The sequence below is a fragment of the Cnephaeus nilssonii genome, assembly GCF_951640355.1.
Source record: "Cnephaeus nilssonii genome assembly, chromosome: 8".
Lineage (NCBI taxonomy): Eukaryota > Metazoa > Chordata > Mammalia > Chiroptera > Vespertilionidae > Cnephaeus > Cnephaeus nilssonii.
Genome location: NC_137079.1, coordinates 61,608,040 through 61,630,590, shown reverse-complemented (window position 1 = coordinate 61,630,590; position 22,551 = coordinate 61,608,040). Strand labels below are relative to the sequence as shown.

General features: G+C 39.2%; 1 protein-coding gene across 3 annotated transcripts in view; it reads right to left on the bottom strand.

The window, feature by feature from the left end:
- Positions 1 to 22,551, bottom strand: part of KLF12 (KLF transcription factor 12) — a 451,985-nt gene that overhangs the window by 114,251 nt on the left and 315,183 nt on the right. For all 3 annotated transcript variants that reach the window (XM_079778508.1, XM_079778507.1, XM_079778509.1), the window contains exon 5: positions 4,715 to 4,850. In XM_079778508.1, coding sequence (XP_079634634.1) covers positions 4,715 to 4,850 — 136 coding nt within the window. The remainder of the gene's footprint in view (positions 1 to 4,714; positions 4,851 to 22,551) is intronic.

Here is a 22,551-nt window from a genome sequence, read left to right as displayed (position 1 = left end):
TGGATTTGAATATGAGCTCTGCCTATTACCAGCTGTAGGGCCTCTGTGAATAGAGTAAACCTCTGAGCCTGCATTTCTTTATCTGTAGGATAAAAGCAGGATCATAGGATGAATTAAATAAAAACTGTGTTATTTTTCATAGAATCTGCCAAAAAGTAGGCTCACTCAGAGTTCTTTTGTTTTTTTCTTTCTTCCTCACTTCTAGTAATTTTCTGCTATAATTTAAAAGACATTAACACAATCATAAGTAAGAAGATTAAGAGAAATGGGAGTGTGTTCAAGAAATTTGGAAAAGAAAAATAAAGAAAATAGATAACTAACCCCTCAAGATTTTTTACTTCCTCTGATCATTAAATGCAATTTTCTAAATTAAGAATCATGATGTCTGAACTACCAACAAAGTTTGAAGGCAGCAATAGTATATTTAACTTGCTACCAAAGAGCATTTAAATGAAAATGTATTAAAGATAAGACTCTCTATTTCCCGAAATTCACAAATGCAGGCCTGGTCACCTCTAACTGCCCTCTCCTGCAGGCCTGGTCCCTCCCAACTGTCCTCCCCTGCTGGCCTGATCACCCACAATTGCCCTCCCTTGCAGGCCTGGTCCCTCCCAACTGCCCTCCCCTGCTGGCCACCTTGTGGCGGCCATCTTGTATCCACATGGAGTCAGTCATCTTTGACCACATGGGGGCAGCCATCTTGTGTGTTGGAGTGACGGTAAATTTGCATACTAGTCTTTTATTAGATAGGATAGAGGCCTGGTGCATGGGTGGTGGCCGGCTGGTTTGCCCTGAAGGGTGTCCAGGATCAGGGTGGGGGTTCCCTTGGGGCATGAGGCGGCCTGGGCAAGGGGCCTGTGGTGGTTTGCAGGCTGGCCATACCCCCTGGTGACCCAAGCAGAGGCCCTGGTATCTGGAATTTATTTATCTTCTATAATTGAAACTTTTTAGCCTTGAGCGGAGCCAAGTCTCCTGCTTGCTCCATGGCTGCAGCCATTTTTGTTGGAATTTATTTATCTTCTATAATTGAAACTTTGTAGCCTTAAGTGGAGGCCAAGGCAGGCCAGGGCAGGCATAAAGCTTGGCTTCCTCCATTGCTGGGGAAACCCAAGCCACCTGCTCTCTCTGTGGCCACAGCCATCTTGTTTGGGTTAATTTGCATACTTGCTCCTGATTGGCTGGTAGGTGTGCCTTGTGGGTGTAGCAGAGGTATGGTCAATTTGCATATTGCTCTTTTATTAGATAGGATTGCATTACTTTACTGATAATAGTATACTGGATTATTTTTTTGTTTGTTTGACAGCTTATCATATAGTAGAGACCCGATGCATGAAATTCGTGCAAGGGGCTCGGCCCTTGCAGCTGTGGCGGCTTGCCTTGGCCCTCTCAGCCTCCGGCTTAATCCAGAAGGTCATCCAGAAGGACGTCCTGAAGGTAGTTCAGCTGTCCGGTCTAATTAGCGTATACTAAGGTCCGGTCATCTGGTCGGCCATTCAACCAACCAAAGGGTAATATGCTAATGATATGCTAAGGCCACTCAACTGCTCACTATGACATGCACTGACCACCAGCAGTCGACCAGTTGCTATGATGTGCACTGACCACCAGGGGGCAGACGCTCCAACTGGTAGGTTAGCTTGCTGCTGGGGTCTGGCCAATTGGGACTGAGCGAGACGGGCCGGATATGCCCTGGAGCCCTCCCTCGTCTCTCCCAGGCCCCAATCATGCACCTGTGGGGTTCCTCGGCCTGGCCTGCACCCTCTCACAATCCAGGACCCTTCGGGGGATGTCGGAGAGCAGGTTTCAACCTGATCCTGCAGGCCAGGCCGAGGGACCCCACTGGTGCACGAATCCGCGCACCAGGCCTCTAGTGAATTAATAAAAGGCATCAAGATCCAAAGGCAAACAGAAAAAGAAAAATGAAAAATTAATAGTGAAACAGAGATGTGCATTAAAGAATAGAAGAGCAGAAAGGCATGTCACTAAAGTTAACTTTGGGTAAACCTAGGCACAGTTTTTATTTTTTAATTCTCTGGGAAGGATTACATATTTATTTGTCCCAGAACAAAAATTTTCTCAATCTATTATTGTAAGTTTTGGAATATACCTACATCAAGAGGTCTCTGGAAAACATTCTTTTTGCTGCATTTGTACTTCCCAGTGTTGATACACACATACTTAGTCTTGAATGATGGTTAATTAACTATTGATGGGTCCTAGCATTCTAGGGCTTCCCAGGTGACAGCTCAGTATTCTTTACTAATCATTTAATGAAAACACTTACATGAATAATGAATCTTGCATTTCCCTAGGTACACATGCAACTTTCTTAACAGTAATAAAGGCAGGCATAGGTACAGTTATGCTAAATATTGTGGTTTGAAAATGTTTTTACAGAGCAAATCAGAGAGGTTATGTTGAAAATGAAGCTCTGGTTTCTGAAATTATTAAAAGTTTCACATTATCACCCCAATAAGTTCAATAAAAAACAAAAACAAATAAGTGATGGAACATTGAAAAACTCTAAAAAAAGTTTCACATCAACATATAGTATTATATTATAAGCACATTATATTAGAAGCATAACCATGACTTGCTATGTAAGCCCCAAATGGAGTAAGCATAATTTAGATTTTAGTAATCACAGTTCTAAATTTGAAAGTTTGAATTGAAAGAAACACACATATCTATAACACTCATACTATATATATAGATATAGATATATAGATACCTATATCTATATCTATCTATATATATAGTGTCCAAAATGTATATACATACTTGGAATAATTATAAAGATAGTGTTTATTAAAATACATTTTTTAAATTAAATTTATTGGGGCAACACTGGTCAATACGAACATATAGGTTTCAGGTGTGGGTTTCTACATTACAAGGACTATATATTGCACCATGTGCCCAACATTTCATTTTCAAAATTGAGCTATAAGCTGTTAGAGTGTGTATACATATTTTTGGGAGAGTCCATATATGGTGCAGAGCAAAAATATGATTAAATTGTCTATGAAATTTATTTTGCTTCTCAGATTTGAAACTTGTCATCATTTGGTCTAATTTTACAGATGAGAACATGGAATCTCTGACGTTAGGATTTAGCTCACACAAACCCATGATCACCGTGCTGAACACTGCACTAGCACTGAGGTAACTTGGCATGCCATCGCTTTCAATACAATTTCAGTAACCCCTTTGATTCAGTGCCTATCCTGGTCCAAGTTGACATCTGCTCTGGAGAAACTAGGTTACTACAACCAGTTATTTGAGCAAATTTGAAAAAAAATCTTTTTATAAATTGTTCCAGTGGAAGGATATTATGGAAACAGACATTACAAACCTTTAGGAAAAAAATTGGCTTTTGGAGTCAGAAGTCCAAAACTTTGTCTTGTTACCATCTATTATGTGACTTTGGACAAGTCATCTAACTTCTCTGATCCTCAGTGTCTTCACTTGTACAATTAGAATTATGGCACTTGTGACACTTGTAGTTCTTGGTTGTCATATATTACTTATACTACACACTATTACTATTACTGCTACCACTACTTCTATCAATAATCAAAGCCTTCTATGTGCTCAAACTTGGTGATTTGTTTGTATGCCTTGAAACTATATCACACCCTCACATAGTCCCGTAAGCTAAGTGTTCTGATTTTCTCATCACAGATGAAAAACATCTCTGTGTGGTTAAATAATGTGCCAAAAGTCACATAGTTATTAAGAGCTTGAATATGAATTTGAATCTAGATGTGACTCTAAATTTCAATTTAGATCCACTATCTCCTGGTTTCCTCTAATACACTATATATATTTGTGTATATACACAAATGTAAATAATAATACATAGTACATAGAGATATGTTATTCATTTGATGCACATACACACATATACATACATACATGTTTTAAATTCTAAAAATTAGTAAAATGCTATACTAATATTTTTAAATGTCAAGGCTTAATATGTACTTAGTAGTTAATATTTAGGGGAAAGGAATTAATATATGGTAAAATCATTTTGAATAAACTGTTAGTTAATGTGTGTCAGCAATAACAGTGACTATTTAAATCCTCATCTTTCTTCAAGATTATGTTATTAAAAATTATTCTAGAGTAAAAATATAAGTGGACTAGCCATAGGTTCAATTCTAAATACAGAATTGATAGAGACAGAAAAAGAGCTGTTTTCAATAAGCAAGGGCTGAAATCTAACCCTATGGATTGGACAGAAGGAAAGAGAAAAGATCATTTTAAAAATTACATGTGGTTCTGATTTTTCAAAGTGGTAACATATTACTTGCCAAATCTGAAATTTCAAAAAAGCTATTCCATACTTTCCTATCAAAACAAAATAACAATACTTGCTATTTTTTTCTCTTGACTGTTGTATATGAATAATAATGATGATGATCATAATTGGATAATGATTCAGAATGAACAACTTTTTCAGAATTAAGGAGAAGGGGGCAGGTGGTATCAGAAAAGATTCAAAGAAGTCTTATTTCTAATCAAAGCACTTTTTTTTTTCAACTATGTAATCTCCTTCCAAAGAACATCAGGCTGAATGGAAAGATGCCGACACATGTGCCAGGTCAGGGCTAGAATGACATGTCTGGGGAACCGGAGATGCCGCTATTTCCATTATCCATTGAACACCTTGGCAATTCTTATTTCATCCTGAGAATGTGATACTTACTCTTGAACTGCTCTGGCTATGGAAAGGGCCGTAGATCCAGTTTCATTAACGCTATCTAAGGTCACATTTGGCAGGTCATCATCATCACTGTCACTTTTACTTTGTCTGGGAGATAGGCCTCGGGGGTCCATTTGTGCTGGGGAAAAAAGGCATATATATGAATTAAAATTAGCATGTGGAAAGTTAACCTTGTCCTGGACCAAAACCAAGCATGGAAGGTCTCTTCTGTGTATATCACGCACATGGAATTCTCTAGAAATCCCAGGAATTAGTGAAAGCGACGTCTTTTATGTACTGAGCACTCGCGGACTCTTTTCCCTTGTTCATTTGATTTACAAAACCTTCATCAGCTCTCAACAGTTTCAGGATATGACTATGGAATACAAACTATAAAATCCACAATATTATCTGCTCCTGAGTGGTCAGATGCTAATTAGGTAGCTCACAAGTTAGTGCTGGTCCCTCTGGCTTCTCCTTGCTTCTGCTGCCAGAATCCTGGCCACCTGACTGCTCTTGCTTACAGCTCTCATAATCAGCTGACAGAAGAACAAGGTTTGCAAGACTCAAAAGTTTTAGGTACTTTTCATACTTCAGTGAATGTTATCTTCAGTTTATTACTACAATTTGAGTAGAAAAATGACAGAAGCAGTAGTAGTGTTTTTAATTATGTGTTTATATATGCTAGAAAGTATTCTTTGTCTCCATCCTGATTTCATTTTTTCAAAAGGGCATTTCCAGATACAATTCCGCCCCCCCTCCTCCCACTGTGAACTTGCCAAAGCAAGAAACACCCCATGACTTGAGCCCTGTTGACCAGGACTTTCAGATCCTTTCAAATGAGAGGATTATAGTCAACATTTCATACCTTAACTCATATTTTAAAAAAATTAGATTGCATTTCCACCTCCTTTTCTCTATGAATAGCTTTAATAACCATAGTGTAGGATTTCTATCAGCCCTCACCTCAAGCACAAAATACACACACCTTCTAAATTAAAAGTACTGCACTAGCTGCCAATGGCATCGTTAGAATACGTGGCTTCAAAGCCAGCCAGTTCCAAACAGATAGCCACTCCTCAAAATGCCCAACAACATTTCTAAAACCACTGCTGCTTACAAAAAGCAAATCCACTTAAAGTCATGGTTACAATGACATCTGGGTTACAATGACATCAGTCATGGTTACAATTTCATTTTTTTTCCTCAAATAATTTTTTCTTATTATGTGTATTATGTGTATTATGCATTAGGTAGATCATCAGGAAAATGCTAGCATTTCATCATATTTTACCCACAAACAGACAATTTTTTTTTATGATTCTACTTAACATTTACAATATGAATAGAAAAACTATACCTAGAGAGTTTCAACATGTTTGTAACTAAACGTGGTTAGAAAGGAACTTATATCTGTTGAACCTACTGCCACACATTATTCCTGTAAATATACACATATTAAAATGTAGTATGAACAATGAAAGTGCTTGGTAATTGTTGATTAAAGTAAAGAGAAAATAACTCAAATAACCTAAATCAGTTTCTCCCTAAGAGATATTGGGCAATGTCTGGAGACATTCTAATTTGTCACCACTTGGGGAGAGGGATCTGTTACTGGCATCTTCAATGATACTCCTAGACATCCCACAATGCACATGACAGTCCGCCCCCATGACAAAGAATTTACTAGTCTAAAATGTCAAGAGTGACAGGTTGAGAAACTCTGAGCTTGACATTTAAAGGTTTGGATACAGAAACTAGAAAAGACATTAAGTCAAAAATCGGATTATCCATATTTTCTGGCCCTCAAATAAAACAATACACTGTTATGTGACTTAGTCCTCACCAATTCCCCATATACAAACAGCATTCACTTCCACAAATGCCAGGAATTATGCAGTAATACTCATTATGAGTTTTGTCCCACACATGGTGGGACAAAAAAGACTTTCTGTCTGATCGCTAGAGAAGATTTCCTAGAAGAGGGATGTTGGATAAACTCTTTCTAGAAAGGACCAGTTCTGCAGCCATCTGATAACAGAGAACTCCTTAAGCATTCAGTCACTCCAAAGGCATTGAGGCACTGTATCATTTAAGATTTGTCTTGGCAGCAGGCAACAGAAACGGGCTTGGAATAACTTCTATTAAACAGAATGTGCTGGGAAGATACTGAGTAGCTCACAGAAAGTAAGGTCACGATGAACAACCAGCACTCACACAGCACAGGTCACAGGGATCATACAGGCAGTTCAACCAGGAATTCATAGATAGTTTCTTGTGGGCAATCTGTTATAGAATGATTCTGTTACCAATCATTCATAACTACTCAAATTCAGCCAAAACAGAGTAACAGATCTATCTAGGCTTCCGAATCACACATTGTGTGGTGTTATGTACGCCTGCAAATGTCAACAGTTTAACATTTAAAGTTGTTGAAACATGATGCACTAAGATTCCTTTGCCAAGATGCCAACTTAACAGCTAGCTAAAGATAAGGGAATTCTCTGGTGGTCCTATTTTGTCCAAGAAAACTAGAGTTATCATAGGTAAGTAATACAACTCAAGGAAGATACGGGCAATTAACCAATAAGCAACCTGACTCTGAAAGTTAAAATCTAGCCATACAAAAGACTCTAAATAGCTGGTGTGAGAGTTGATCATCTAAATTATGTTATGTTTATATCTCAATGGAAGTTTAAAATATGTTAAATATGATATCTTTTTTTATGTACTTTTCAGGAACATTATAATTGAGGATTTCTTTCCAATATTTTCAATCAATATTATGAAATACATCTGCTACCCTCATGCTGAGAAACTCTTTTTACCCATACCTTCAGCCAAGTTGAGGAAGCAATTAGAAAGGCTTTTTAAAATCTGCATTGCTGATTAGGTCAGATGATTAGCTTATCTGCATACTTGCGTAATTCCATTCTCCTTTTATGAAATGTGGGATAGGGACATCTACCTTCCTTAACCTCCATTGGTCTCTGAGTTTCTCGGTTCATTTAGGAAGCACCCATTCACTGGGGTGCCCATTCAGAGAAAATGGAAAAGTACCCTCAGCACCAGGACCAAAAACACACCCACCTCCCTTCGTAAGAGGGCAATACTAGTAGATGACCTATAGGCATCTGAAAGGAATGTACATTTGAGATTCTGTTCCTTTTCAAGGAGAAAGGGATCAGCTAGCTGGAGAAGGCCAGCCCATCGCTGGTGGAGGTGTCCTTTCTCGGAGCCGGAGGTGCTGTGGAAGCTTCACTCGCTGTGACGAAACCCCCGGGAGGATAACTGCAGAACTCCAACACCTGACGTCGAACCCATTTACTCTGACTTTCAAATACATACTTAACGGTAAGTTGTTCCTGTAAAGGTCACCCCAATAAATCATGGTGAATGACTTACGATGAACCTGCTGGCTTGGCACCTGGTCACCATGTGAAGAAGCCCACGAAAACCTAAGAGACAAGCTGCTCAGCTGGCCGCCAACCCCAACTGATGTGAGCCATGCTAGATGGGCCGACCACATGGCAGCCGCCCATGTGCACGACTAGCGTAAGCATTTCCTGGCTAAACCCATTCCAAATATTTGACTTACAAACCTGTGAGCAAATAAAATAGTTGTTACTTTAATCTACTAAAGTTTGGGGTGCTTTTGTTACACAGCACTATAGCAATACAAAATCAATGTGCCATGTTACTCTCCCAGCTCCTTCAGAGATTTCCTGGCAATGACAAGGGGCTGCTACAGTTAGAGTCAGCCTATCACACTCCTCTCTGTTCTCCTCCTAAGAGGAAGCCTGGCCCCAAGTGGCATACATTTAAGTGAGCTATTAATATGAAAAAGAAAAGCCACATGTTATATGTGACACCATTTCCTTCTCAAGTCAAAATGTGCCAAATGTATTTACAGTTCCTTTGGTTCTGAAGCATCTTCTTTGATCCGTGGCTGTGCCTCAGGTGGGCTTCTCCCAGAAGGGGCCATCGGTTGGCATTGCTGCTCGGGAGAACGGAGCTTTCCTACCCGAGCTCATCGTGGACAGGATCTATCCACCTGGGTGGATCCTCCCAGGTATGAGGTTACCCGAAGTCCAGTACATTTGCCTCTCGTCAATGCACCTGAGACATGTTCACTTCCCTTTCCCCCAGGTCACAGTGGACTGGCACCGACACAGGGACCTCAGTGCATTCTCACTTCCCCCACCGCCTCCTAGGCACTGCCAAAAGCGTCAACACTCTTCCAACTTCCTCAGGCCTATTCGGCTATTCTTAAAGGAAAGGAAGTTTTTCCTCAAGTCACCATATTAAATATGTACAAACAGCAATCTATGAACATACATTGAAATTTACAAAGTAACCTTTTCTAACCAGAATGCATCACAGAAGGAATTATTCAAGCCCATTGACATCCACCATCAGGGCTGGAGGGGAGAGAGGGGGACACAGATGGACAGAAGGGGTGTGAGGCTGCCGGCGGCTGGAGGGCTGTCAGCCTTTCTCCCCCCATTCAGGCACTGACAGGCTGCCTGCCACCCACAGATGCCCTCATTGTTCGCCCTGCCAAGGCTGAAGCATGCCCCAGTTAGAGAAGCCTTGGCTTCCAGGAGGGCTGCTGCTGCTGGGAGAAAGAAGGGCAGTGGGGGAAGGAGGGGAGGGAGGGGAAAGGAATGCACTGGGGAAGAAGGTGCGGGGGAGAAGTCACAGCATCATGGCATTGGAGAGGAGAAGACTATCCTCTTAGGAGCAATTCCTGCACTCATCTGGTGCAGAACTTGTTCCTCAAAGGAGAGGCACAGTGTTTCTTTAGGATGAAAACAGAGCTCTGGCTTCAGAGAACCTGGGTGTGACTTCTGGGCCTGTCACTTGCAGCCATCTGACCTTGGGCAACTGATTTCCCACAGCTCATGCAGCAGGTTCCCCTGCCGTTGCTGCTGTGCTGAGTAAATGAGATAATATATGCAAAGCATTTAGTACCCTGCTTGGCACTTAGCAGTCAATCATCATTCCATTTTATTCTGACAGTAAATTCAGTGCTTCTTCAACCATCCCTTCTATCACAATATTTCCAAGTCCCTCACCTTTTCCTGGACTAATTCAAATTAGGCCGTGTTGTTTTTTTAATACTTAAACTGAAAATACCACTACAGAATATATATTGGATAATATATAAAACCACTACTTCTGTTGATCTACAAATTCATTTATGGATTCGGTTAACAGATATTTATTGGGCACCTATGAGGGACCAAGCCCTCTATGGGGTGCTGGGGAGAAAGCAGGGAAGAAGGTAGATTAAAACCCCTGCTTCCACACTGGCACGAGACCGATAACAAACAGATAAATAAGAAAACACACACTCTATCAGGTAAGTGCCATGGAGAAGAATGTAACAGTGAAGCGGGCAGGGGCTGCTGAGAGGCAGGGGGATACTTTTAGAGGGTGGTCAGGAGAGGCCTCACAGAGAGGATGGCATCTGAGCAAGGAAGGACCTGAGGAGTAGAGGGAGGCTTATAGATATGGTTTATTTTGGGGGTGTGGGTGGCAGTGGTAAACATCAGGTACAAAGGCTCTGAGGTGACGCTGGTTTTATATGTCTGAGGACCTGCAAGGAGGCTATCCCTGCAGCTGAGAAAAGGAGAGCGAAGTAGATGAACACAGACAGGAAGGCGTGCAGAGTACAAAGGGCTTGGTGACAGCCTAAGGATTTTGGGTTGTGTTCTGGGTGGGGAGGAAAGCCACTGGAGAGCACTGAGCACAAGAATGACATGATCTTCCTGACCAGCATGGCTCAGTGGTTGAGCATTGACCTATGAACCAGGAGGTCATAGTTCGATTCCCAGTCAGGGCACAAGCCTGAGTTGTGGGCTCGATCCCCAGTGTGGGGCATGCAGGAGGCAGCCGATCAATGATTCTTTCCCATCACTGATGTCTCCCTCTCATTTTCTCTCTGAAATCAATAAAAATTTTATTTAAAAAATAAAGGATGACATGATCTGAATTCTGTTCTGTGATAAGGATCATCTTGGCTCTATGAGCTGGGGGCAGGGCAGAGATCCAGCTGGAGATACATGTATGAGAATCAACAGAGACATAATATTCTCTAAAAATCACACCACCTTTTTCTCTTTGGGCACCTTGAGCTGGCTGCACATACTATAACTCAGGACTTTATTACCTGAAGGGTGATAAAGCACGCTCTTCATAATATATTGGTAGAACTGATGTTCTGACCTCATTTGGTTTGAGAATATCAGTTGCTCAATATATGCCTGATATTTCTAGCATATCAACATATAGGATGAGAAAAAAATTCATAAGTAAATAAAGCCTGACTCAAAATATGGTGAACTCCGAGATTACGACCAGCCCTCCAGGGTCCCATTCTGCTTACTGATGTTTCCATAGGCTGTGTTTCTTACTTTCTTTACTTTTGCTGCTACTAATAAGACTCTATGCCTCACAGTAGCAACTGTAATTGATATAACCCCAAATGAAGACTTAAAATAATTCAATCAGTTATGTAAATCTTAGTTGTTGCTACTGTGTAGACATAATATGCAATTTACTCATTTTTCCCCAATTCCTATCTGCACACTTGAGAAAGCAATGGTGTCTGCTCCTGTTACCTTAAAAAATAACCTCATAATCCTATCTAATAAAGAGGGGATGTGCTAATTGACCATCACACTCTCACACTCACAAAGATGGTGGCACCCAAAGCCAATAAGGAGGGAATATGCTAATTGACTGTCACACCCTCAAAGATGGCGGCGCCCAGTTCCCTCAGCCCTGCTAGGGCGGCAGTTGCACGGCAAGGCCGGGCCCGCCCTCAGGCAGGTCTGGCCGCTCCTTGTGCCTGCCTCCGGAGTCCCCCAGTCCCCTCAGCCTCCCAGCCACCCAGGGCTGGCCCAAGGTGCAGGCAAGCCTCTGATGGTGGCTGCCCAGCTGCCCTGGGCCACCCGAGGCTCAGATAACCTGGGCCGTCCAAGGCTTGTGCTGCCGGCAGTGGCAGCAACCGGAGTGTGATGGAGGCGTCGCCTTCCCCTGATTGCTGGGTCACCTCCCGCCCCTGAGGGCTGCCAGACTGTGAGAGGGGACAGGCTGGGCTGAGGGACCCCCCCCCTTCAGTGCATGAATTTTCATGCACCAGGCTTCTAGTGTTCTTACAATTCCCTGGTACAAGGTACACTTCTCAGTTATAATGTCATTGGACTTCTCTACTGACTGTGGATTATTTCTCATTTTTTAAAACAATATGTGTTTTTTTTTTATTTATTTCAGAGAGGAAGGGAGAGGGAGAGGAGAGATAGAAACATCAATGATGAGAGAGAATCATTGGTTGGCTGCCTCCTGCACAGCCCCTACTGGAGATTAAGCTTGAAATCCAGGCATGTGCCCTGATCGGAATCAAACAGTGAGCTCCTGGTTCATAGGTCTACACTCAACCACTGAGCCACACTGGCCAGGGCTCATGTCTCATTTTCACTTCCAGCCTCTTCTTAACACTCCCCTCCCCTGGTTTCAGGGATGGGCACACTAAGGCCTGTTGGTCTTGCCACCTGTTTTTTGTAAATAAAGTTTTATTCAACCATGCTCATTTATTTTGTCTCTGGCTGTTTTAATGCTACAATGGCAGAGAAACCCTATGGCTTGCCACAAAACACCATTTGACCTTTAACTTATTTTTTTATTAAATTTATTGGGGTGACATTGGTTAATGAAAGTATATACTAGGTTTCAAATATACAGCTCTATGACATATCATCTGTATATTGCACTGTGTGTTTCCTACCCAATGTCAAGTCTCCTGTCACCATATATTTGACCCCTCTCCTTTGCTATCGCCTATCCCTCTTTCCCTCTGATAACCAACATACTGTTGTCTGTGTCTAGGAGTTTTTATTTATTTGTCTTGCTTGTTAATTTGTTGCTTTCAGTTTTATATCCCACATATCAGTAAAATTACATATTCCATTTTGAAAACCTTGAATTTTTCCCACCATCTAACAAATAAGGTTCAATAGCCCTTCCCAACTATTCCACGATTCACTTTTCATTCAGAACTCATGTATCTTATCCCCCAAACCCTTTAATCCAGCTGGATCTTCTATTCCCTTCCACCTGAAATTCAGTCAACAAAAATCCACTCTCCCTACGAAATGATACCTTATTCAAGAAACTTCCTTTCATTTTCTAACAAATACAATCTCTTCTAAAAAAACACAACCCTCATATTTTGCATAATGGTACTCTTCCACTTTCCATTTGAAATATATTTAAGCACATACTTATTATAATCCTTATTATTCTGTCTACTCCTTGAGAGGAGAGACCGTATCAATTAAACTCCCTTGTACACAGTAAAATGTAATATTTATTGATGAAATGATGGTAATAAATGCAGATCTCTTAAGATGATCACAGTGGTTCCAAGTTGGCAAAAGATTCTGTAATATAATGATATAAGTGTCTAATTCACATTTTAAAAACTACATTCTGGTTTACAGTCTAATATTAGCATTTGTGGGAAAAGTCACAATTATTAAATTTCTATTACTCTGTAAAGTCTTAGATAATTATATTTTTAGTTTGAATAGGCCATGGATGACATGGGAATGAAAACGTTCATAATTTCTATTCCCTTTTTAGCTAAATTACATTGAGCAGGCTTTTCTCTCCTTTCAGGAAAATATTTTAAACATTTCAACATACTATTATTTTTATAATACAAGTTACTGCTTAGAAACTGTAATGAAGGAATTCATTTAAAAATATAGCTTAAAACTTAATGTTTATTGAGATTATCACAGCCGCTACTAGGATTTCATATGCCTATGGGACCACAACTAAAACTACTTCTCTTATTTGTAAAAGGAAAATGAATACAGATTTACCATTGTCTTGTGTTCACTGGAAGTATGTATTTGAACACAAAAGGCTTTTGTGATTAAAAAAAGTTCGTAAAATTTTCCACTTAATAAGTGGACTTTTACACTGTGTTTGGTAACCTCATATAACTCTCCAGAGTCAGCCAAAAGTCTCTAACTCTAGGAGCCCTCTGAGATTTCAGTACACCACTATTTCCCGCTACCTTTCCATTTTGTCCATTCATTACAGCTGCTTAAAACCCTAGCCAACCAACTCCAATTGATTTATTCATAACTGAATCCACTTTAGGCAGAGATGACTTAAAATACTTAATAATAAAGTGATTTTGTGGTGAGTACATCTGGGGAGTAATGAGATCACTGAACTAATTTTCATCTGTAATGCACAGAGAAGGAGATTTTAGGCATTAATTTATAGTGTTTTTGCTCACTTTATTTCACTTGGTCCTTTTGCTCTATCTGCATTTTCTGAACTGGGGAGAATTGAATGTTTGAAGAAACAGACTAAGATTCTGCTGTAATAATTTTTCACCCAAGTTAACCTTTTTATTTCATGGCAAACTAGAGTTCCATGTTCTTAAATGTGCAGTCCTAAGATCTTCCTCTAAAGTTCCAGAGAGCCAGAGGCAAAGGCAAAGACGGTGCATGCTCCCTATAGATGGCTGCCAAATGTCTCCCACCCCACAACAATTTCCTTTTGGTCTGGCAGGGAGGAAAAGCCCAAGTGCTGATGATGAAAATGATGATGACAACATTTAGCTAAGACAATACCATCATGGACCTATGCAATTCTTTACAAATTAACTCTGAATTCTACATTTCATTGGGTATATGCGGCAAGTTGTGATTTCCTTTTCTACTGTTTTAACATAATAATGTTAGTACCACTGAATCACAGACCTCATCTTCTGTGCTTTACCTATAAGAAACATTTAAGAAAGGGCAGGAGCCGAAACCGGTTTGGCTCAGTGGATAGAGCATCGGCCTGCGGACTCAAGGGTCCCAGGTTCGATTCCGGTCAAGGGCATGTACCTTGGTTGCGGGCACATCCCCAGTAGGGGGTGTGCAAGAGGCAGCTGATCGATGTTTCTAACTCTCAATCTCTCTCTCTTCCTCTCTGTAAAAAATCAATAAAATATATTAAAAAAATAAAAAAAGCTTAACATTTAAAAAAAAATAAAAGGAAGGGCAGGAAATCTACATGCACTTACCAGTTCTGTTTCTACGTCAGCTATGCTATGTGCAGTTAGTTGGCACGTACGTGACTTACCATAGACGGTTTCTTTGCTTGTTTAAATGTAGAAAGGTTAGTAAAAAGTAGGCACATTTACAATCAAGGTTGCTGTTGCCCTCCACCCCTCTTCAAATGGTTTTGCTCTCTGTGCCTCAATTATACTTACCAGTAAACCTGCTAACCTACATGTTCCTAGCATGTAATCAAGACTTAATTTGTCTTCTTAGACATACAACAGAGCCTTTGAATTCTTGAAGATACATTCTAAAACCATCCCAAATTTGTGAATTAGTTATCCATGCTATTGGATTTCTCTATGGCTTTCAAAATGTTTGGTTATCATCTCCCTTCACTGTGAACTCTTAAAACTCTCTCTCCTTGGCTTCAGGAATGGGCACATTGTCCTCACACCCCAAAACATTTCTAGTGAGACTTAGATTTCTTGGGCACATCCTCACATCACATTTTAAAAGTGTTATGAAAGTTTTATCTCCCATTTGATTGGTAATTTACACACACACACACACACACACACACACACACACACACACACACCTCCCCCCTCCCCAACAATTTACAGGAGTTACTGTGTGGGCCACAAGCAGAGAGCACAAAGCACCCCTGAGATCAGCCCTAAGTTGGGGAGGCTCACTCATGTACTGACACCCTGTGGGTTCATGGGACTCTAACATGTAACTTAGCAAAATATAAGCACTACATAACGGACTTCTGGGACATTTGTAAAAAGCAGAAAGATGTTATAACTATGAATGGCCCACAGTGTTAAAATTCTGGAATGTGATTTGTCTTTATGAGGGAAACACAGCGGCCAACTTTTCTCTTTCCAGTGCACTGCATAGCATCGTCCTGTCTGGAGCTGAATAGCTTTTCAAAAATGACCTGTAAATATCTTTGGGCCAAAGAAGCAAGTATTCCTACATTTTTTTCTTCTGTTTCACTCTAGCCTGAAGGATGTGAGTGTTCATGTATTAAAAGAAAAATTTTCTCTATAAAACTGGATTTACAGGTGTTTCCATATCAGTTCTATGAGTGGTATGTTTTTATTTGAAAGGACAATTCCATTAGTTTCTGTCGATCCATGAGAAGCAAGGACTGTATGTGTTTTGGTTTGTTTTCATAGGCATTATTTTGATAATATGCTAAAACCCCTACCTTGAGCTGATAAATTATCTAGTGTCTGAGAAAGCTAGTGAGATCCTGTAAATGGAGCTATGACTTCCTTTGGCTTCAGGCATCACTAGATTGGGGCTCCTTTACTCAGATGCTTCCTCAGCCTCTGACATGGCGAGGGAAGCAGCTCCTATAGGCAAGGTGGCGCTGTCTCCAGAAATGACTCTTGAACAAGATCAAAGTTGTAATTCTGCCAAGAAGACATGCCAGGGGAAACAAGTATCTTGAGAACACAGCTATAACATACTAGAGGCCCGGTGCATGAATTCATGCACAGGTGGGGTCCATCGGCCTGGCTGGCAATTGGGGCCCATCAGGGCTGTCCCGCCCAGTCTGGGGGGAGGGACCATGGGAGATTGGCTGGCCAGGAGGAGGGACCACGGGAGGTTGGCTGTGGGAGCGCACTGACCACTAGGGGGAAGCTCCTGCATTGAGCGTCTGCCCCCTGGTGGTCAGTGCACATCACAGCGACTGGTTAGTTCACGGGTCATTCGGTCAACCTGTCCTAACAGTCACTTAGGCTTATATATATATTGATGCTATATTGGGAGGAGCAAAGAAGGTACACACTAGTCTATTTTTCTCTCCTAACTTTAAACTGGGTTTACACTAATTTCTTAATGAAAGCCCACCTGGGTTATCTAAGTTCCTGAAGAAGACATAAGGGCTATGATGGAGGGTGAGGTCTTAGGCTTTCCCAGGCAAAGGTCTGGTAGGTTGTATAAGGGTTGAGGTCAGTATGTTTAAGTGTTAAACAGGCACAAAAGTTTGATAGTCCTTTATTTGAGTATAATAATAAAGACAGATTTTTTGGTGGTAAAAAACAGTAATACTTATGTTTGGGTAACTTCTGAAGTTTATTATGTGCTACTAATAAGCATCCTAAACATAATCTACCTGGATTTCCTAACTAAAGCTGGCCAGTCACCTCACACGAAGCACCGGTTGTCTCCAAGACCACGCTGAGGCCCTAGTGGCTTATTACAATCCACGCAGGTTCACATGCCAATCTTCCTATGCGCCCCCCACACTTACAGTACCAATGAAATAAATCAGGATTTCTAGTCCTGCTTCCCCTTCAACTATTCCAAATCTTGAAAATTGCTTCTTCCCAGTGTTTCTCACACCCAACAATCCTTCATGTAAAAGATGAAATATGAAGAGCCATTTAACAAAAGAGCCAGCATGTGCTTTCATAAACTTGCTTATAAAATTCAAGTCATTTTAACTTAAGAAATTCTATACAAACTTATGACCACCTATTTATTCTCCCAAAATATTAAAATGACCTTAACATTTGCAGTAGTTACTTCAGATTATTAAAAACTTTATTTAATGATATCATATTCTATGACGTGGTTATTTTCACTTAACATAACATTTGAGATTTTATATTCTTTTACTTTGTTATGTTATTTCACTTTGTAAATGGACCGCCATTATTTATTTATACTTATAATGATGGGAAATTAAGGTGTTCACAATATACACTGTTAGAAAAGCTATTGCAAGTTTCTTCATAGTCTGTGGCTGGTAATATAATCATGGGTCATGCAGATCATCAGTTTTATTAGATATTGCCAAACTGCTCTCCAAAGCAGTTGAGTCAATTAACATTACCACTGATGTATGAACATGACCATTTCCCCATATTGTTATAAGACTTAATATGGTGAGATTTTATAATTTTTTCTATATAATTTTATATATTTAGTCTCTTCCAAAACACAAAAAGGATTTAGCATGTTATAACTACTCGATGACCATTCCCACTGGCCCCATTTCTCTTCTTCACTAGAAACTTGGCTCATGTTTTCTTATCAAGAGTTAATCAAAGTCTCTCTCTTTATGAAGATATTTATCTATATTTTAAAATTCAGTTCTAAGCTCACCTTTCCTTTTGGGTTCTTTTACTTCTTTCAAAATGCATCTTTTACTTCTTTCAACAAATTTGTGTGGGTGATAAGCTCTTAGTGCATATATGTCTGAATTTTTAAAAAATGTACTGCCAATTGAATTTATTTTAGCTGAGAACAGAATACTAGGAGCCCTCAGCCCTTTGAAAAGTCTACTGCAGTGATTTTCAACCTTTTACCTCTCATGGCACACAAAAACAAATTATCAAAATTCTGCAGCACACCAAAAATATATTTTTTGCCAATGTGACCAAAAATAGGTATAATTTGATTCATTCACACTAGATGGCTATTGTTGTGTTGGCTGCTGAAGAGGTCAGTGCCTCTGACTAAATAGTCAGGTATTGCATGTTTTGCATATTCTTACAGCACACTAGTTGAAAAAATCAATAGTCTACTGCATTGCTTTCTGGCATTTGTTGTTGCTGACAATCTTTGTCATTCTTTTATTCCTTTGTAGATAAGTCTTTGAGATTTTCTTTATGAATCATGCTTGACAATTTCACTGCTATGTGTCCTGAAGTGGATTTATCCTATATAATAAAGAGCTAATATGCTAATTAGACCAAACAGAAGAATGACTGTCTGGATGACCTTCCAGACGACCTTCCGGACGAAGCTGGAGCTGTGAGGGCTGAGGCAGCTGGGGCTGCCAGTCTCGAGTCCCTTGCATGAATTTCGTGCATTGAGCCTCTAGTTATTACATATTTGTGTATAATCTAAGATTCATGACTTCCCTTAATTTTTCAAAATTCCTAGACATTTCTTTGAATATTGTATTCCATCTATTCTTATTTTATAGAAGTCCTTTTAGAGAAATTTTGGAACACTTCAATTGATGTCTCAACTTTTCCTTCAAGTTTTGGTTAACTTTTCCACTTTGCGTTTTTTCTTGGTAAAATTCTCAGTATGACTTTTCAATTCATATGTTCTTCTATTGAACTTTCTCAACATGTTTCAGTTGCTAAAACAAGAACTAGCCTACATTTATTTTTTTCCTTCATCTTTGACATCTACGTTCTGTCCATCAGATTTCCATTCATTCTGCCTCTGTACAGGCCTGTAGGAATTCTCACCTGGCTTCCTAAATAGCCTCCTAACTTTACTCGCTTTATTTTCTCCATATTCAGTCCCTCATCCACAGATCTGAATGTTACTCCCCCTACTCTCAAACTTTGTGTGTCTCCCTGTAGCATTCAGTAAATATACACTCCTTAGCTTGGCATACAAGGTTTTTGATAACTAGATTCATGAATATCCTTGGAGCCTCATTTCCATTTCTTATAAACACCCTTTATTTCAACTAAACTAACCTATCTATTTGTATAATCTAGAATCTACCATGATATACTATGCTCTTTAATATTCCCAGCTCTCTGCATCTGTGCACTGCTCATGTGATGAAATCATAAATGTGTATTAATCAAATGATTAAGTGAATGGAAAAAAATACACTGGACAATTCCTGGGTAAGACAAGCAGTTAAAAAAAATGGTGCTTGCCCTGGTTGGTTTGGCTCAGTGGATAGAGCGTTGGCCTGCGGAGTGAAAGGTCCCAGGTTCGATTCCAGTCAAGGGCATGTACCTTGGTTGCGGGCACATCCCCAGTAGGGGGTGTGCAGGAGGCTGCTGATCGATGTTTCTGACTCTCTCTCCCTCTCCCTTCCTCTCTGTGAAAAATCAATAAAATATATTTTAAAAAATGGTGCTTAAAGATTTCTTTTTAAATAAAATGCTTAATGTTTTTATTCTGGAAGTGTAAATTTTATTTAGTTTTGATAAAAGAATAAGAAAGAAAAAAACAAAATAAGTTGGTGCTTTAATCATGTCCATTTAAATAATAATCATGAAGACTTTTTTGCCATTTAAATGGTACAACAATAGGAAACAAAATTCAATATATTTACAGTAAGCCAACTAACTTCATTTACTTTATAAAGTATAAAAGTTTCTAGTTGGTATTTTTAAAAGTATGAATATACCATATGCATATGCTGTGTTTTTATTTATATTTATATAGCATGCATAAATAAGGCACAATACCAAGCTCTTCTCTGAGTACATTTTAACATTCCCAGATATGAGATGGTCACTTCACCCTGCTCCTTACAAATATGCAAGGCCTCTCTAAATGAACTACCTGCTGACTGAAAGTAATAATATGGCTGATACTCCTAATATCTTCTCTGGAATAAGGTTTAGAATAAATAGTGTTAACAAGTAGAGTCCTTGATAGCTTACGCTTGTTGTTAGTAAAGATGGTTCTATTCTCAATAATAATCATAATTCTATTCTCAATGTTATTCATAATGAAAAAATAGCTATAAACCATTCAGTGACTTATTTAGACTTGTGAACTGAAAAGGCTATAATATTTCACTTAAATCAGATCATATAAAATTACACTGCTAAAACTAGTTTAAGCCCTGGCTGGTGTTCTCAGTGGTTAGAGCATTGGCTTGGATACCAAAAGGTCTCGGATTCGATTCTAGGTCAAGGGCAAATACCTGGGTTGCAGGCTCGATCCCAGTCCCCTCTCTCCCTCCCTTCTACTGTAAAAATCAATGAAAAAAATTTCCTTGGGCCCTAACCAGTTTGGCTCAGTGGATAGAGCATCAGCCTGCAGATTCAAGGGTCCCAGGTTCGATTCTGGTCAAGGACATGTACCTTGGTTGCAGGCACATCCCCAGTAGGGAGTGTGCAGGAGGCAGCTGATGGATGTTTCTCTCTCATCAATGTTTCTAACTCTCTATCCCTCTCCCTTCCTCGCTGTAAAAAATCAATAAAATATATTTGAAAAAATATTTCCTTGGGCGAGGATATTTTGTAAAAAATTAAAAACAAGTAAAGAAAACTAGTTTAAATTATAGTCGAAAAGGGGTTTACTTTTAAGTATAAGAGGCTTATTATGGTGATTAACATAACACGTGATCACAATTGGACAAAGAAGGAAAGAGACAGGCCTCAATACTTGTCATAGTTGCAAAGTGGATGAGATAAAACACATCACTGGAGGTTGTAGTACCTTGATTAGTGTAGATTACACCAATGGGCATACCAATGCCACTAAGCAGTGCCTTACCTGCAGTGCTCATTGGTTAGATATAAATGGATTTTGTTCCATTATAACCAGGACTTGAAGAATGTGTTGGAAAATACTTGCTACCACACATAATGATACCAATCAATTATGGACACCGTACAAGGTCCTTTACTCTTTGACAAACAATGCAATAGTAAGGGAGCTATAAAAACAGAAAACATACTATACGAGACTGAAGAAAAACTGAAGTAAAAACTGGAAAATGTCAGATCTTACCATGAAGCTATTCTCTGTAACCAAAAGCACACATTTTATGGAATTTATTTTCCAATTTTGAAAAAGGCATTTTAGAACATCTGCTCATATCAGCTAAGATAATTCTAAAACTGTAATGTTATAATGATTATTAGCTATTGGCTAGTGCTCAGAATTTTATTGAACTCATTAATCTAAGAAAAATAAATGTAATTAAAACAGTAGTAATAAATGCTGGCTATATTTTTGTTTTGTGGTTTTCCCTTTGTTTTTCAGAAAACAATCACCACCAGAACAAGGCAAGACGGAACTGACGTGTCTGTTGTATACATCTGTCTAACCAATTCCCTGCTCAAGAGAGCTCCAGGCAGGGACCAGATATGTCTAAAAATGACACAGATGCCAATCTCTGAAATTCAGTGAACCACACTTTGACAAAATTTCCCTAAACCTAGAAATGTTAACCTACAGCTCGAGGCTGTTGTTTTTAATGCTGCAAGATAATGGAAAAATGAAAATACATAACATGGTACCATGAAGCTAATATTTAACAACATGAAATTACTTTATGCTATTCATATACATGTATATGTGTGTGTGTGATTTTATATACAGTGTAGGGTAAAAGTAGGTTCACAGTTGTTCATATGGAAAATAACACAATAAATAATACAAGAATAAACTTTCACGTACTCACAACTGTAAGCCTCCTGTGTATAGTAGATTTCATTTGTAACAAATTTTAATCTTCACAAAAAAATTTAAATGATTTAAAAATACAATGTGTCTTATTGAGGAAATATGGAACTGGGCTATTTAATATTGACAAATTCTCTAGAAAACTAGGCATATATTTTAAAGCAATAAGCCCAAGTTTAGCAAAATGGCATGAAAGTATTAAAAAGTTTTGATTTTATTCATGTTTCTACCACTAATAAGCTGTGACCTTATAAGGAGTAGAGGAAGTTACATGAGTCTTCATTTTCTAATATGTAAAATACAGGCAGTAATACCCATACATTAAGTCTTACATATGTTAGATTTACAGATAATGTATGCAAAGCACAAAGGACATATAGCATTCAATACAGGTTAATTATTGAAAAGATTCTTAATAAATATCTTCATAAGATTGATTACATACTTTGTTGCTTACCTCAAATAGACTGAGCATAATTTATCCTTTCTGTCATTACGAATGGTCATGATTTCAAAAACAATTATTATGCTGTAATAAAGAATTATCTCCAAGGACTGAAGAACCGTTTAAGCCTATTTACTCCAGTCTCAGAAGACCTTGCTGGGATTTTTCAA